General features: G+C 43.0%; 1 protein-coding gene across 2 annotated transcripts in view; it reads left to right on the top strand.

Annotated features, from left to right (window-relative positions):
• The window catches only part of vac14 (vac14 homolog (S. cerevisiae)), a 505,447-nt gene that overhangs the window by 46,840 nt on the left and 444,606 nt on the right, over positions 1–14,001 (top strand). For both annotated transcript variants that reach the window (XM_073069700.1, XM_073069699.1), the window contains exons 3-4: positions 5,146–5,296; positions 7,273–7,440. In XM_073069700.1, the coding sequence (XP_072925801.1) occupies positions 5,146–5,296; positions 7,273–7,440 (319 nt within the window). The remainder of the gene's footprint in view (positions 1–5,145; positions 5,297–7,272; positions 7,441–14,001) is intronic.

The raw sequence follows: 14,001 nt of genomic DNA, 5'->3' as shown, positions 1-14,001 counted from the left end.
TTGCAGAATCTCTTGTGTTTATGCCACGCGTGTTTTTATTGAGCCACATTCAGTGTCTTTCTGGTAGTTCCCTCATTCTGAGTGATTAGGCCCAGGGATTCCCATGAGTTGATCAGGGTATTCCATTCTTTGAGAAGACTCTTTGAGACAATATTCTCCACACTCTGAATCTCTTACTGTCATGAATCTTGGGATAGGGTTTTCTGGGAGATGTCTGTCAGACATGTAGAATGCATGGTCCATCCATTACGTATGATCACAGCCTCACTGCCGGAGATGTTGGCCTGGGAGAGAACTCTGGTGGTTTGCTTTTGGAAGATTTTACAGCAACAGCATAGGTGGTAACTCTCCAATGCTGTCCAAAGGTGTCCTCTTTAGGATTCATGTCATAAAAGCACCCAAAGTCACGGCTGATCAAGAGGCCATAAGCTTTGTGCTGTGTTTAAGTATCTCTTGGACTGTATGAGAGGCATAGCCAGGGTGAGTGTACACAGTCTTTTTCTAAGGCTTGGAAAATCAAGAACTAGAGGACATGCATTTAAGGTGGAAAAGCAATGACTTCATGGGACTTTGAGAGGCGACTTGTCTTTCACACAGGTTGGTATGTATGTGGAACAAGCTTCCAGAGGAAGTGGCAGAGTGAGGCATGTTTAAAAGTCACTCTGGATAGGAAAGGTTTATAGGCATATGGGCCAAGTGCAAGCAAATCGGACTGGCTTGGGTGAATATCTTGGTGAGCATGGACCAGCTGGGCTGAAAAACCCAATTCCATGCTGTATGACTCTGTGCTGCCTTCCTGCTTTAAGTTTTAAGTTTGCTGACGACACCACTGTTGGCCAAATCAAATGTGGTAGTTTTTCATTGATTCAATTGTATTTCTTTGTTCGTTTGTGAATGTGTAAGAAAATGAATCTCAGTGTGCTTTATATATACTTTGATAATAAATTTGTTGATTGGAGTGTCGCATTGGGTCTTGATTGTCAAGGCACGTTTGGCGAGTCAGGTTGGTAGAGGACCACTTCGTTCCAGGTGGTTCATGCATGGTTCTGACCTTGAGGAATTGGGGTTGACTTAAAGCTCAGCCTTCAGGTGTACACATAAACAAGACTTGTCAGCATAATGTGAATCTAACAGAGGCTAATACAAGCTTAGTTCTGAGGAAGAAAAAATGAAAATGACCTTATGTCTTGTAAATTAACTGGCTCCACCAATGTGGAGCGAACATTAAGAAGGTTGGGACAATGTGCAACTTTCATTGATCCCCATCTGTACCAGATTTGGGTTTGTGTTGAAGCTTTTGGTTAGGACCATGGCTTTCAGACAGTTGAGGAACAGATGCAGAATTGTTTTCATCTTTGAGGCAGCTGAATTTGTCAAGGATTACATATTGTTCCTCTCATGTGGTGACATCAAAAACATTTGGGAGGCCCAAAAGATCAGGTGCAGTGGTTGGTTTGTCTGGGTGACCTGGAGCAAGTTGACAGTAGCCAGGTATGGGTGGTGAATGGATTGTCGAAGTAATGGCAAAATCTGTAGCTTCTCATAAGTTGAAAGGGGCACTTATCTTTATATTTTATGCAGAGAACTTGGGTTCTCCCTATTCAGTATAGCTTTGTATAGAAGAATGTAAGTCTCTGAAATATAAAGTTGGTTGTATATATCTCAGAAGTGGCAAGTAACATAAAGGCCAGATAATGATCATCGTCAACAGAAGAACAAAATCTTCCGTCCTTGACATTCAATGGCATTACCATTGCCAATTCTCAACTATCAATGTCTTTTGGGTATCATTGGCCAGTGACTCAACCAGCTACATAAATACCACACCGACAAGACCAAGTCAAAGGTTGGCATTCTGCATCAAGTGACCCTAAGGCCTTTCTGTCATCTGCAAGACATGTTTGTTGTATGCTGGAATATGCTCCACTTGTCTGGATGTGTGCAGCTCTATCAACTTACAGGTCACTTTACAAATTCCAGAATAAAGCAGTCTGTAAGTTTTGTAGCCCATACATCACCCTAAACAGTTCTTCCCTACACTACCATTGGACTGTGGCTGCAGTGTGAACCAGCCACTAGATGGTTACTCATTATGGCTACTCCAGTTATACCTCCCAAACCTACCACCTCTACCACCAAGAATGGGGAGGGGGGGAAGAAATTAGATACCAAATTGCTAACTAATCTCTTCTGCCTCTAAAATGTCCCATTTCCCTCACATTCATGTTCCTATCTAAACGCCTCTAATGTATCTGACTCTACTACTACCTCAGGCCATGCATTCCAGACACCCGTCACTCTGTGTGTGGGGGAAAGAAAAAACAACTTGCCCCTCACATCGCCTTTGCAATTACTACCCCTCACCTTAAATGCCCACTGGAAAAAGGTATTGTCTGTCTATCTATGCCTCTTATGATTTTATAAACTTCTTTCAGATCTCCTCTTAGTCTCCACGACTCCATAGAAAACCACCCAAGTTTTGTCTAGCCTTTTGTTGTAGCATGTGCCCTCTAATCCAAGCAAAATCGTGGTAAACCTCTTCTGCACCCTCTCCAAAGCCTCAACATCTTTCCTATAGTGGTGCGACCAAAACTGTCTGCAGGTTAATTTGAGTTTTATGAAGCTGCAACATGACTTCCTGACTTTTGAACTCAGTGCCTTGACTAATAAAGGCAAGTATGCCATATACCTTCTTAACCACCCTCATCAACCTATGTAGTCACTTCAGAGAACTATAAACATGGACCCCAAGATCCCTCTGCTCATTAACTCTGTTAAGGATCTTGTTCTTAACAGTGTACTGACACTTTGCATTTAACCTACCAATGTGCAATCCTTCACATTTGGTCGGGTTAAGCACCATCTGCCGTTTCAGAATCTGAATCAGGTTTAATATCACTGGCATATATTGTGAAATTTGTTGTTTTGCGGCAGCAATACATTGCAATATATAATAATAAATATAATAATTTACAATAACAAATACAGTATAAATAAAAAAAATTAGTACAAAAAGAGCAAAATAATAGTGAGGTGGTGTTCATGGGTTCATTGCCCATTCAGAAATCTGATGGCAGAGGGAAAGAAGCTGTTTCTTAACTGTTGAGTTCTCCACCCATATTACTGTACCACTGATCTATATCATGTTCTGGCAGCATCTATAGGGAGAAGTGCTGTCGACGTTTCGGGCCGAGACCCTTCATCAGGACTAACTGAAAGGAAAGATAGAATTTTGAAAGTAGGAGGGGGAGGGGAAAATGCGAAATGATAGGAGACCGGAGGGGGTGGGATGAAGCTAAGAGCTGGAAAGGTGATTGGCAAAAGGGATACAGAGCTGGAGAAGGGTAAGAATCATGGGACGGGAGGCCTCGGGAGAAAGAAAGGGGGAGTGGAGCACCAGAGGGAAATGGAGAACAGGCAGAGTGATGGGCAGAGAGAGAGAAAAAAAACTATATCAGGGATGGGTTAAGAAGGGGAGGAGGGGCATTAACGGAAGTTAGAGAAGTCAATGTTCATGCCATCAGGTTGGAGGCTACCCAGCCAGTATATAAGGTGTTGTCCTCCAACCTGAGTGTGGCTTCTGCTTTCTGTAGGGATCGCTCCCTAAGCGACTCCCTTGTCCATTCGTCCCCCCCCCCATCCCTTCCCACTGATCTCCCTCCTGGCACTTACCCTTGCAAGCAGAACAAGTGCTACACCTGCCCTCACACTTCCTCCCTCACCACCATTCAGGCCCTTGACAGTCCTTCCAGGTGAGGCGACACTTCATCTGTGAGTCGGCTGGTGTGGTATACTGCGTCCGGTGCTCCCGGTGTGGCCTTTTATATATTGGTGAGACCCGACGCAGACTGGGGGACCGTTTCGCTGAACACCTACGCTCTGTCCGCCAGAGAAAACAGGATCTCCCAGTGGCCACACATTTTAATTCCACGTCCCAATCCCATTCTGATATGTCTATCCATGGCCTCCTCTATTGTCAAAATGAATCCAAACTCAGGTTGGAGGAGCAACACCTTATATACCGGCTGGGTAGCCGCCAACCTGATGGCATGAACGTTGACTTCTCTAACTTCCGTTAATGCCCCTCCTCCCCTTCTTACCCCATCCCTGATATATTTAGTTTTTTTCTCTCTCTGCCCATCACTCTGCCTGTTCTCATCTCCCTCTGGTGCTCCCCTCTCCCTTTCTTTCTCCCTAGGCCTCCCGTCCCATGATCCTTTCCCTTCTCCAGCTCTGTATCCCTTTTGCCAATCACCTTTCCGGCTCTTAGCTTCATCCTACCCCCTCCGGTCTCCTATCATTTCACATTTTCCCCTCCCTCTCCTACTTTCAAATCTCTTACTATCTTTCCTTTCAGTTAATCCTGACGAAGGGTCTCGGCCCGAAACGTCGACAGCATTTCTCCCTATAGATGCTGCCTGGCCTGCTGCGTTCCACCAGCGTTTTGCGTATGTTGCTTGAATTTCCAGCATCTGCAGATTTCCTTGTGTTTTCTTTTTAAAAGTCCTATGTTGGTCTTCTGGCACAAGGGTTCATTAGCCCGGCTGGAACATTGACTACTGTGACTCAGCATTCGGTGTTTTAATACTGCCCATGAACTCTTTATGTGGAAGTATCAAGTACTGGAATTATGATGCAAGCAATAGTAAAAGGCTCTAATTTTTGAATAAGGCTCAAAACTTTCTTCTTTCCTGCAGGATGTGTCTTTTGGTGGGAGACCAGCATTGCTTTCAGCTGGTTCTTGTATGCACGGAGGCAATAGTTGTCAGCAAAACTGAGGAGGGAAAATCTTCAACAAGAGATTCTGCAGATGCTGAAAATCCAGAGCAACAAAGACAAAATGTTAGGGCAACTCGGCAGGTCAGGAGGTATCTGTGGAAGGGAATACGTCAAACGTTGACTTTTACTTCCTCTCCATAAACCTGATTTGCTGAGTTCTTCCAGCATTTTGTGTGTTGCTGAGGGGGAATCTTCACTCCCATTTCTGCTGTGGTGTTTGAGTCTCCAGAGTGTTCTACTTCACTGAATGGTAAATCCAAGGCTGAGGGTGATGTCAACCTCTTGGGCATGGAGGATGCAAGGGCAGGAGGATAAATTACTCGTACTCTGTGACTGGTTAATCTTGATATTTGTCCTCTCTTTCAGATTGGTGCGAGAGTTTGTAGCACAGAATAATACCGGACAAATCAAACATGTAATCCAAATCCTGTCACAGGAGTTTGCTCTGTCACAGCATCCTCACAGCCGCAAGGGTGGGCTGATTGGTCTTGCAGCCTGCTCCATTGCTCTTGGCAAGGTGAGTTACTTCCAACTAATGGAAGTCTACTGGAATTATTAAAAGTTTATTTAAACCCTTTCATCCTGATGAGTATTTGCTATTTGTTAATCTTCTTTCAAGCCCTTTCATTAAAACCGTTTGCCAATTCCAACACTAATGCTTTTCTACTCTTCCGCAACCACTGCCTACTATAGTGTGAGGTCTGACTCCAGCTCAGAAATAGAACTAACAACAAGAACATACTGTGTTTGCTTATAAGGGTGAGATCTTGTGAACTTCGGCATTTGGAAAAAGCATTTTGAGTATATTAGATTCGTTTTTTAATCCTCCTACCAGTAGCATTGCAAACACACACCTTTAATTATGTTTTCCCATTTGACTTAGCTCTGAAGAGCATAAAAATACAATTTTTATTCCTACATGTTTACTGAGTGTGCACTGAATTTAAGCTGATAACTCCATGCCATACAAAGCAGGAAGTTTATTATCCCAATTATTTCAATAGTCCTAGCTTATATCTTCTGTTCCAGCTGTGGACAACATCTGATTTAAAAAGAAATGTGCCTCTCTGTGATTGGGCTACTCTCACATATGCTGTAATTTTTTTAATCCATTTTTTTTCCAAGAAACAGAGTAAATTCTCCTTTGGGTAAACATCTCAAAACCAGTCTGCAGACAGAAGTCTAAACAGGGCCACTTATCTAGTTATAGCAAGTAGCCATCCAGCCCCTCAAGTCAGTTAATTAGATCAAGGCTGATTTTGTACATCACCTTTCATCCATATTTCTTGTTCCTGAAAACTAGAATAATATATACTAGCATTGTTTTAGATACCAGCAGGTTCTTGTGTGAATTGAGCCAGTGGTTGGTGGAAACTGAATTTGGGAGCGTTGTATAATATATAAGATGGAGCTTGGGTAAGATGGTTGAAAGTTTGGCTGTAATGCTGAGGGACATGGGTAGTGATGGATATGATGCAACAGTGCGATGGATGCTGCACTACATGAAAGAGGTAGATCAGACTGCAGTGCAGAGTCGTGGCAGGTGTTCAGATGCAGTGTGAGAGGGAAGTGGCTGTGAGCCTGCAGGGCATGGGTAGGGGTCCAGTGCATTGGAGTGTACGCACGAGGCTGGCATAATGGTACAGGGTGCAAAGTGTTGGGTGGGATGCAGCACTACACAGGTGAAATATTGAAGTAATAATGAGGCTGAGTAACTAGGGTACCTGCGACAATGGCTGACTGCTGAGGAAGAGTGGTGGGATACAGCACCTGAATGGAGGATCCAGAAATTGGGTGTGGATATGATGCTGTATTTTGTAAGGAAGGAAAGGTAATGCGTAGCAGATAAAGTTCAATTCTATCCCACGGCTGTAGGACTATTGAATGTTCCCCCGTACAATAAAATGGACCCTTGACCAGCCAATCTACTTCATTATGACCTTGCACCTTATCTCTGTAACAAAAACACTTCATTTAGCATTTTGTTATTAATTTCCTTTGTATAACCTCAATGAATTGTTGCAATGAAATGATCTGTGTTGACAGTCTGCAGGAAAGGTTTTTCACTGTACATGTGACAAGAATAAAAAATTACTAATGCTTCATTGGCAGGGACAGCATTCTTCTCAGGATCTTGGCTCTCTGGTCCTGTTGCAACTCTCCTTTGCTACTACATGTGACAACAAGTTCAGTTGCTGAAACTTCCATTGATGATGTTTACAGGAAGTGCTCTGGGCGCTCAGAGCGGCCGCAGTGACTAGGTTAGATTGAATTGGCTGATAGTCGGAAAGGTTGGTTTGAGTTTGTAAGTTATCTTGATGGGATATTTTGTTCACATGAGGAGAAAACATTTTCATGCTGTAGCAGAGAACATTGGCTATTCCAGAAATGCATGATATTGCTGTCAGAAGTGGAAGTTGAAAGGTTGGTGCTAAATCCTGCATACTTAAAGCATTTGGTGTTGGTATTCAGTGTTATGTGCTTTCCCTGCAGGATTCCGGCTTGTATCTGAAGGAACTGATTGAACCAGTTCTGATGTGTTTCAATGATGCTGATAGCCGATTGCGTTACTATGCCTGCGAGGCTCTGTACAACATTGTGAAAGTGGCAAGAGGCTCGGTCCTTCCACACTTCAACGTCCTGTTCAACGGTCTTAGCAAGGTAATTGTGTTACCATAAATCCAAACAACTGCGGTTCAAAATGTATCTGCACTGCTTTTGGCCTCCATTTAAAGATGATTCTGAGCAGCAAAGTGTTCATGGGCCTAGTGTTTGGGGTCCCGGTCATCCAGAGTCCAGGTCTGCCGTTCAGGCTCCTCAATCAGAATCCTCAGAAGTCATCATCAGCGAATTGTGGGCTCAGTACCAAGGATTGATCGGAAGTCTGGAGGTTGGAGCCTGATGGCCAAAGCCCTGAGTCTACTGCAAATTCCCTGGGAAAGTCAAAGCCCATTGTCTGCGAATCTGTGAGTCTACTGGAGGCCAGAGAAGGCCTGCCCTGGGGTTGGATGACTGTGTATTTGTGTGAATGGGAGTGAGGAACAGGGCTTGTTTTGCTGCTGAGCATAGTGTGCATGCTATGTTGGCACTGGAGTGTGTAGCGATGCTTGGCAGACTGCCCCCAACACATACAGTGGCATGCAGAAGTTTGGACACCCCGGTCAAAATCTCTGTTACTGTGAATAGCTAAGCGAGTAAAACATGACCTGATTTCCAAAAGGCATAAAGTTAAAGATGACACATTTCTTTAATATTTTAAGCAAGATTACCTTTTTATTTCCATCTTTAACAGTTTCAAAATAACAAAAAGGGCAAAGGGCCCGAAGCAAAAGTTTGGGAACCCTGCATGGACAGTATTTAGTAACACCCCCTTTGGCAAGTATCACAGCTTGTAAACGCTTTCTGTAGCCAGCTAAGAGTCTTTCAATTTTTGTTTGGGGGGGACGTTCGCCCATGCTTCCTTGCAAAAGGCTTCTAGTTCTGTGAGATTCTTGGGCCGTCTTGCATGCACTGCTCTTTTGAGGTCTATCCACAGATTTTCGATGATGTTTAGGTCAGGGGTCTGTGAGGGCCATGGCAAAACCTTCAGCTTGTGCCTCTTGAGGTCGTCCATTGTGGATTTTGAGGTGTGTTTAAGTTCATTATCCTGTTGTACAAGCCATCTCTTTTCTTCTTCAGCTTTTTTTTTTTTTTTTTACAGGCGGTGTGATATTTGCGTCCAGAATTTGTTGGTATTTAATTGAATTCATTCTTCCCTCTACCAGTGAAATGTTCCCCATACCACTGACTGCAAAATAAGCCCAAAGCATGATCGATCCACCTCCATGCTTAACAGTTGGAGAGGTGTACTTTTCATGGAATTCTGCACCCTTTTTTCTCCAAACATACCTTTGCTGATTGCGGCCAAAAAGTTCTATTTTAACTTCATCGGTCCACAGGACTTGCTTCCAACATGTATCAGGCTTGTTTAGATGTTCCTTTGCAAACTTCTGATGCTGAATTTTGGCCACAATGGGCAAAGGTCTGTTTGGAAAATAAAGGATGTTGAATTCCATGAAAAGGACACCTCTCCAACTGTTAAGCATGGGGGTGGATCAATCATGCTTTGGGCTTGTTTTGCAGCCAGAGGCACGGGGAACATTTCACTGGTAGAGGGAAGAATGAATTCAATTAAATACCATCAAATTCTGGAAGCAAACATCACACTGTCTGTAAAAAAGCTGAAGATGAAAAGAGGATAGCTTCTACAACAGGATAATGATTCTAAACACACCTCAAAAGAAGGTTTTGCCGTGGCCCTCACAGTCCTCCGACCTAAACATCATTGAAAATCTGTGGATAGACCTCAAAAGAACAGTGCATGTAAGACGGCCCAAGAATCTCACAGAATTAGAAGCCTTTTGCAAGGAAGAATGGGCGAAAATCCCCCAAACAAGAATTGAAAGATTCTTAGCTGGCTGCAGAAAGCGTTTACAAGCTGTGACATTTGCTAAGGGGGTTGTTACTAAGTACTGACCATGCCGGGTGCCCAAACTTTTGCTTCAAGCCCTTTTCTTTTTTTTGTTATTTTGAAGCAGTAAAAGGTGGGGAAAAAATGGTAATCTTGCTTAAAATATTAAAAAAATGTGTCATCTTTAACTTTATGCCTTTTGGAAATCAGGTCATCTGTTACTCGCTTAGCTATTCACAGTAACAGAAATTTTGACAGGGGTGCCCAAATTTTTGCATACCACTGTACTTTGGTGTGTTTGTTTACACAAACACTATATTTCTCTGTATGTTTTGATCTACATGTGATAAATATATCTCAAATCTGACGTTTTTGTATTTGTGAGAATATTGGGAGGTAATTGCACTAGGGAATTATTTTGTAAGCTACAATTATCCTCTTGTTGCTCTTCTATGCACCCAGTTTATACAGAGGTTTAGGAAATGATACCAGCGAGGCTGTTGGGACAACAGGTCATCCATCTGCCTTTCAGCACCTTTCTTGATTTTAACTGCAGATAGACAAAGAGATATAGTGGTGAAGCTACATGCCTACTTTACAGTGGAAGCGAAAAAACAAAACCATTTCTCAGCCTCTGGACCAGATGGAAACTGCAAATGCATTTGCAGATGTAATGGGCTATGAGACGCATTACAGAAAGGATGTCCACAGCCTTGTGTTGTACCTTAGGAGATTCAGGGTTGAGAAGTCTTGTATTCTCTCCCAGGGAGGCCAGTAGGGGCCACATTGCTGGACACTTTTAATGTACTTAAGACATAAGACAGGAGAAGAATTACATTATTCAGCCCATTGAGTGTCCCTCGCAATTCCATCACAGCTGATTTATTATCCCTCCCAACCCCCTTCTCCTTTAGACAATAGACAATAGGTGCAAAAGTAGACCATACGGCCCTTCGAGCCTGCACCGCCATTCTAAGATCATGGCTGATCATCTACTATAAATACCCAGGTCCTGCCTTGTCCCCATATCCCTTGATTCCCCTATCCATGATACAGATCTAGCTCCTTCTTGAAAGCATCCAGAGAATTGGCCTCCACTGCCTTCTGAGGCAGTGCATTCCAGACCCCCACAACTCTCTGGGAGAAGAAGTTTTTCCTTAACTCCGTCCTAAATGACCTACCTTTTATTCTTAAACCATGCCCTCTGGTACTGGATTCTCCCAGCATCTGGAACATATTTCCTGCCTCTATCTTGTCCAATCCCTTAATAATCTTATATGTTGCAGTCAAATCCCCTCTCAATCTCCTTAATTCCAGCGTGTACAAGCCCAGTCTCTCTAACCTCTCTGCGTAAGACAGTCCGGACATCCCAGGAATTAACCTTGTGAATCTACGCTGCACTTCCTCTACAGCCAGGATGTCCTTCCTTAACCCTGGAGACCAAAACTGTACACAATACTCCAGGTGTGGTCTCACCAGGGCCCTGTACAAATGCAAAAGGATTTCCTTGCTCTTGTACTCAATTCTCTTTGTAATAAAGGCCAACATTCCATTAGCCTTCTTCACTGCCTGCTGCACTTGCTCATTCACCTTCAGTGACTGATGAACAAGGACTCCTAGATCTCTTTGTATTTCTCCCTTACCTAACTCTACACCGTTCAGATAATAGTCTGCCTTCCTGTTATTGCTCCCAAAGTGGATAACCTCACACTTATTCACATTAAACGCCATCTGCCAAGTATCTGCCCACTCACCCAGCCTATCCAAGTCTCCCTGAATTCTCCTAACATCCTCATCACATGCCACACTGCCACCCAGCTTAGTATCATCAGCAAACTTGCTGATGTTATTCTCAATGCCTTAATCTAAATTGTTGATGTAAGTCATAAACAGCTGTGGTCCCAATACCGAGCCCTGTGGCACCCCACTAGTCACCACCTGCCATTCCGAGAAACACCCATTCACCGCTACCCTTTACTTTCTATCTGCCAACCAGTTTTCTATCCATGTCAATATCTTCCCCCCAATGCCATGAGCTCTGATTTTACCCACCAATCTCCTATGTGGGACCTTATCAAATGCCTTCTGAAAATTGAGGTACACTACATCCACTGGATCTCACTTGTCTAACTTCCTGGTTACATCCTCGGAAAAACTCCAATAGATTAGTCAAGCATGATTTGCCCTTGGTAAATCCATGCTGGCTCGGCCCAATCCTGTCACTGCTATCTAGATATGCCACTATATCATCTTTAGTAATGGACTCTAGCATCTTCCCCACTACAAGTGGGATAACATTAGCCATTCTCCAATCCTCAGGAACTGATCCTGAATCTAAGGAACATTGGAAAATGATTACCAATGCATCTGCAATTTCCAGGGCCACCTCCTTTAGTATCCTAAGATGCAGACCATCTGGACCTGGGGGTTTGTCAGCCTTCAGTCCCATCAGTCTACTCATCACTGTTTCCTTCCTAATGTCAATCTGTTTCATTTCCTCTGTTACCCTATGTCCTTGGCCCATCCATACATCTGGGAGATTGCTTGTGTCTTCCCTAGTGAAGACAGATCTAAAGTACTTATTAAATTTTTCTGCCATTTCTCTGTTTCCCATAACAATTTCACTCAATTCATTCTTCAAGGGCCCAACATTGTTCTTAACTATCTTCTTTCTCTTCACATACCTAAAAAAGCTTTTGCTATCCTCCTTTATATTCCTGACTAGCTTGCATTCATACCTCATTTTTTCTCCCCTTATTGCCTTTTTAGTTAAGTTCTGTTGTTCCTTAAAAATTTCCCAATCATCTGTCTTCCCACTCACCTTAGCTCTGTCATAATTCTTTTTTTTTAATGCTATGCAATCTCTGACTTTCTTTGTCAACCACTGTGGCCCCTTTCCCCCCTTTGAATCCTTCCTTCTCCGGGGGATGAACTGATTTTGCACCTTGTGCATTATTCCCAAGAATACCTGCCATTGCTGTTCCACTGTCTTTTCTGCTAGGATATCAGTCCATTTAACTTTGGCCAGCTCCTCCCTCATGGCTCCATAGTCTCCTATGTTCAACTGCAACACTGTCACCTCCGATCTGCCCTTATCCCTCTCAAATTGCAGATAAAAACTTATCATATTATAATCACTACCTCCTAATGGCTCCTTTACTTCAAGATCGCTTATCAAATCCTGTTCATTACACAATCCTGTTCTTTACTAATCAAGAACTTATTAACCTCCGCCTTAAATCTCTAGATTAATTAGAATTAAGTTCCTTGATGTAAATGAGATTGATGGGTAAGGAGAGAGTGACAATAAGACATTAAGGAAGGTGATTGTATAAACTGGTGGAGCAAACTGGAAATGCTGAACGGCTGGGCTTCTGCTCCCATTTTCCATGAAAGGTGCCTAATTTTCATATAGAAGATTATATTACAAATGTATTGGTTATTTGCATATTAACTTGCCATAAAGGGAGCTTTTGACATTAATGGATCTAAGGAAATTAGTAAACACCCCATGTATCTTTACGAGAACTAAGGGACATAGCCCCAAGATTCAGGCGAGTAGATTTAGGACAGAGATGAGGAGGAACTGCTTTGCCAGAGAGTGGTGAATCTGTGGAATTTTCTGCCCAATGAAGCACTGGAGGCTACCTCAGTAAATAGATTTAAGACAATGTTGGATAGATTTTTGCACAGTAGGGGAATTTAGGGTTATGAGGAAAAGGCAGGTAGGTGGAGATGAGTCCATGGTCAGTTCAGCCATGATCTTATTGAATGGCGGAGCAGGCTCAATGGGCTGGATGGTCTACTCCTGCCCCTCTTTCTTATGTATACTCTAATGAACAACAGTGACGCTGTGATTCTCAATCAGAGGTGTCTCCTCCTGAGATCCTGTCATTACTGACACCAGTATTCACTCACCATCAAGAAATGACTGAGAACACATGACAGATAAGAAATTCTGTCTCAATAGCACATTACTTTTGTGTTGTGCAAGCTTGTTTCATAGAACAGGCCATGCATGATAAATCATCCAGAGTCAAAGGTATACAGCATGGGAGAGAGTCCTTTGTCCCAATTGGTCCATGCCAACCAAGGTTTCCATCCAAGATACTCCTATTTGCCTGAGTTTGGCCCATAGCACTCTAAGCTCTTCCTGTCCAAATATATTTTAAATGTTGTTATTGTTCCTCTGATTCCATGTAATGACCAACCTTGGTTTCTTGTTTCTATTAAATCTCTTGCCTTTCACCTATAACCTCTGCCTTGATTTCCCTGTTGCTAGGGAAAAAGCTATGTGCGTTGGCCTTATCTGCCCGACACATAATTTTATACACTTACAAGATAACCCATCCTCCTCCTCCTCCATTGCTCCAAATGCCGTCCTGCTCAATCTCTCTCCATAGCACAGTGACTCGATTCTAGCACTATCCTCAGAAATCTCCTTTGCCCCTCTTTTCAGCTTAACGACATCTTTCCTTTCACATGGTGACCAAAGCTGGAAGTTGTTCAAGTGCAGTTACAACACTGTAACTGTGCTTATCAGTTAAGTTTCAGTGCCTGTTAGATATTCAGCTAATATGATGGGGCATAATTTTCACTGATTGGTGGAAAGTTTAGGGATAAATGTCAGGTAATTTTTATTTACATAGAGCATGGAGAGTGTGTAAGATGCCCTGCCAGGTAGAGGTAGATGTATTAGGCACATTTAATAAACTCTAGATAGGCACATGGTTGATAGAAAAATGGAGGGCTATGTAGGAGGGAAGCATTAG

The sequence above is a fragment of the Hemitrygon akajei genome, chromosome 17, assembly GCF_048418815.1.
Source record: "Hemitrygon akajei chromosome 17, sHemAka1.3, whole genome shotgun sequence".
NCBI classification, from domain to species: Eukaryota; Metazoa; Chordata; class Chondrichthyes; order Myliobatiformes; family Dasyatidae; genus Hemitrygon; species Hemitrygon akajei.
The sequence above is the reverse complement of the archived record's forward strand: the minus strand, read 5'-3'. Positions and strand labels throughout refer to the sequence as shown.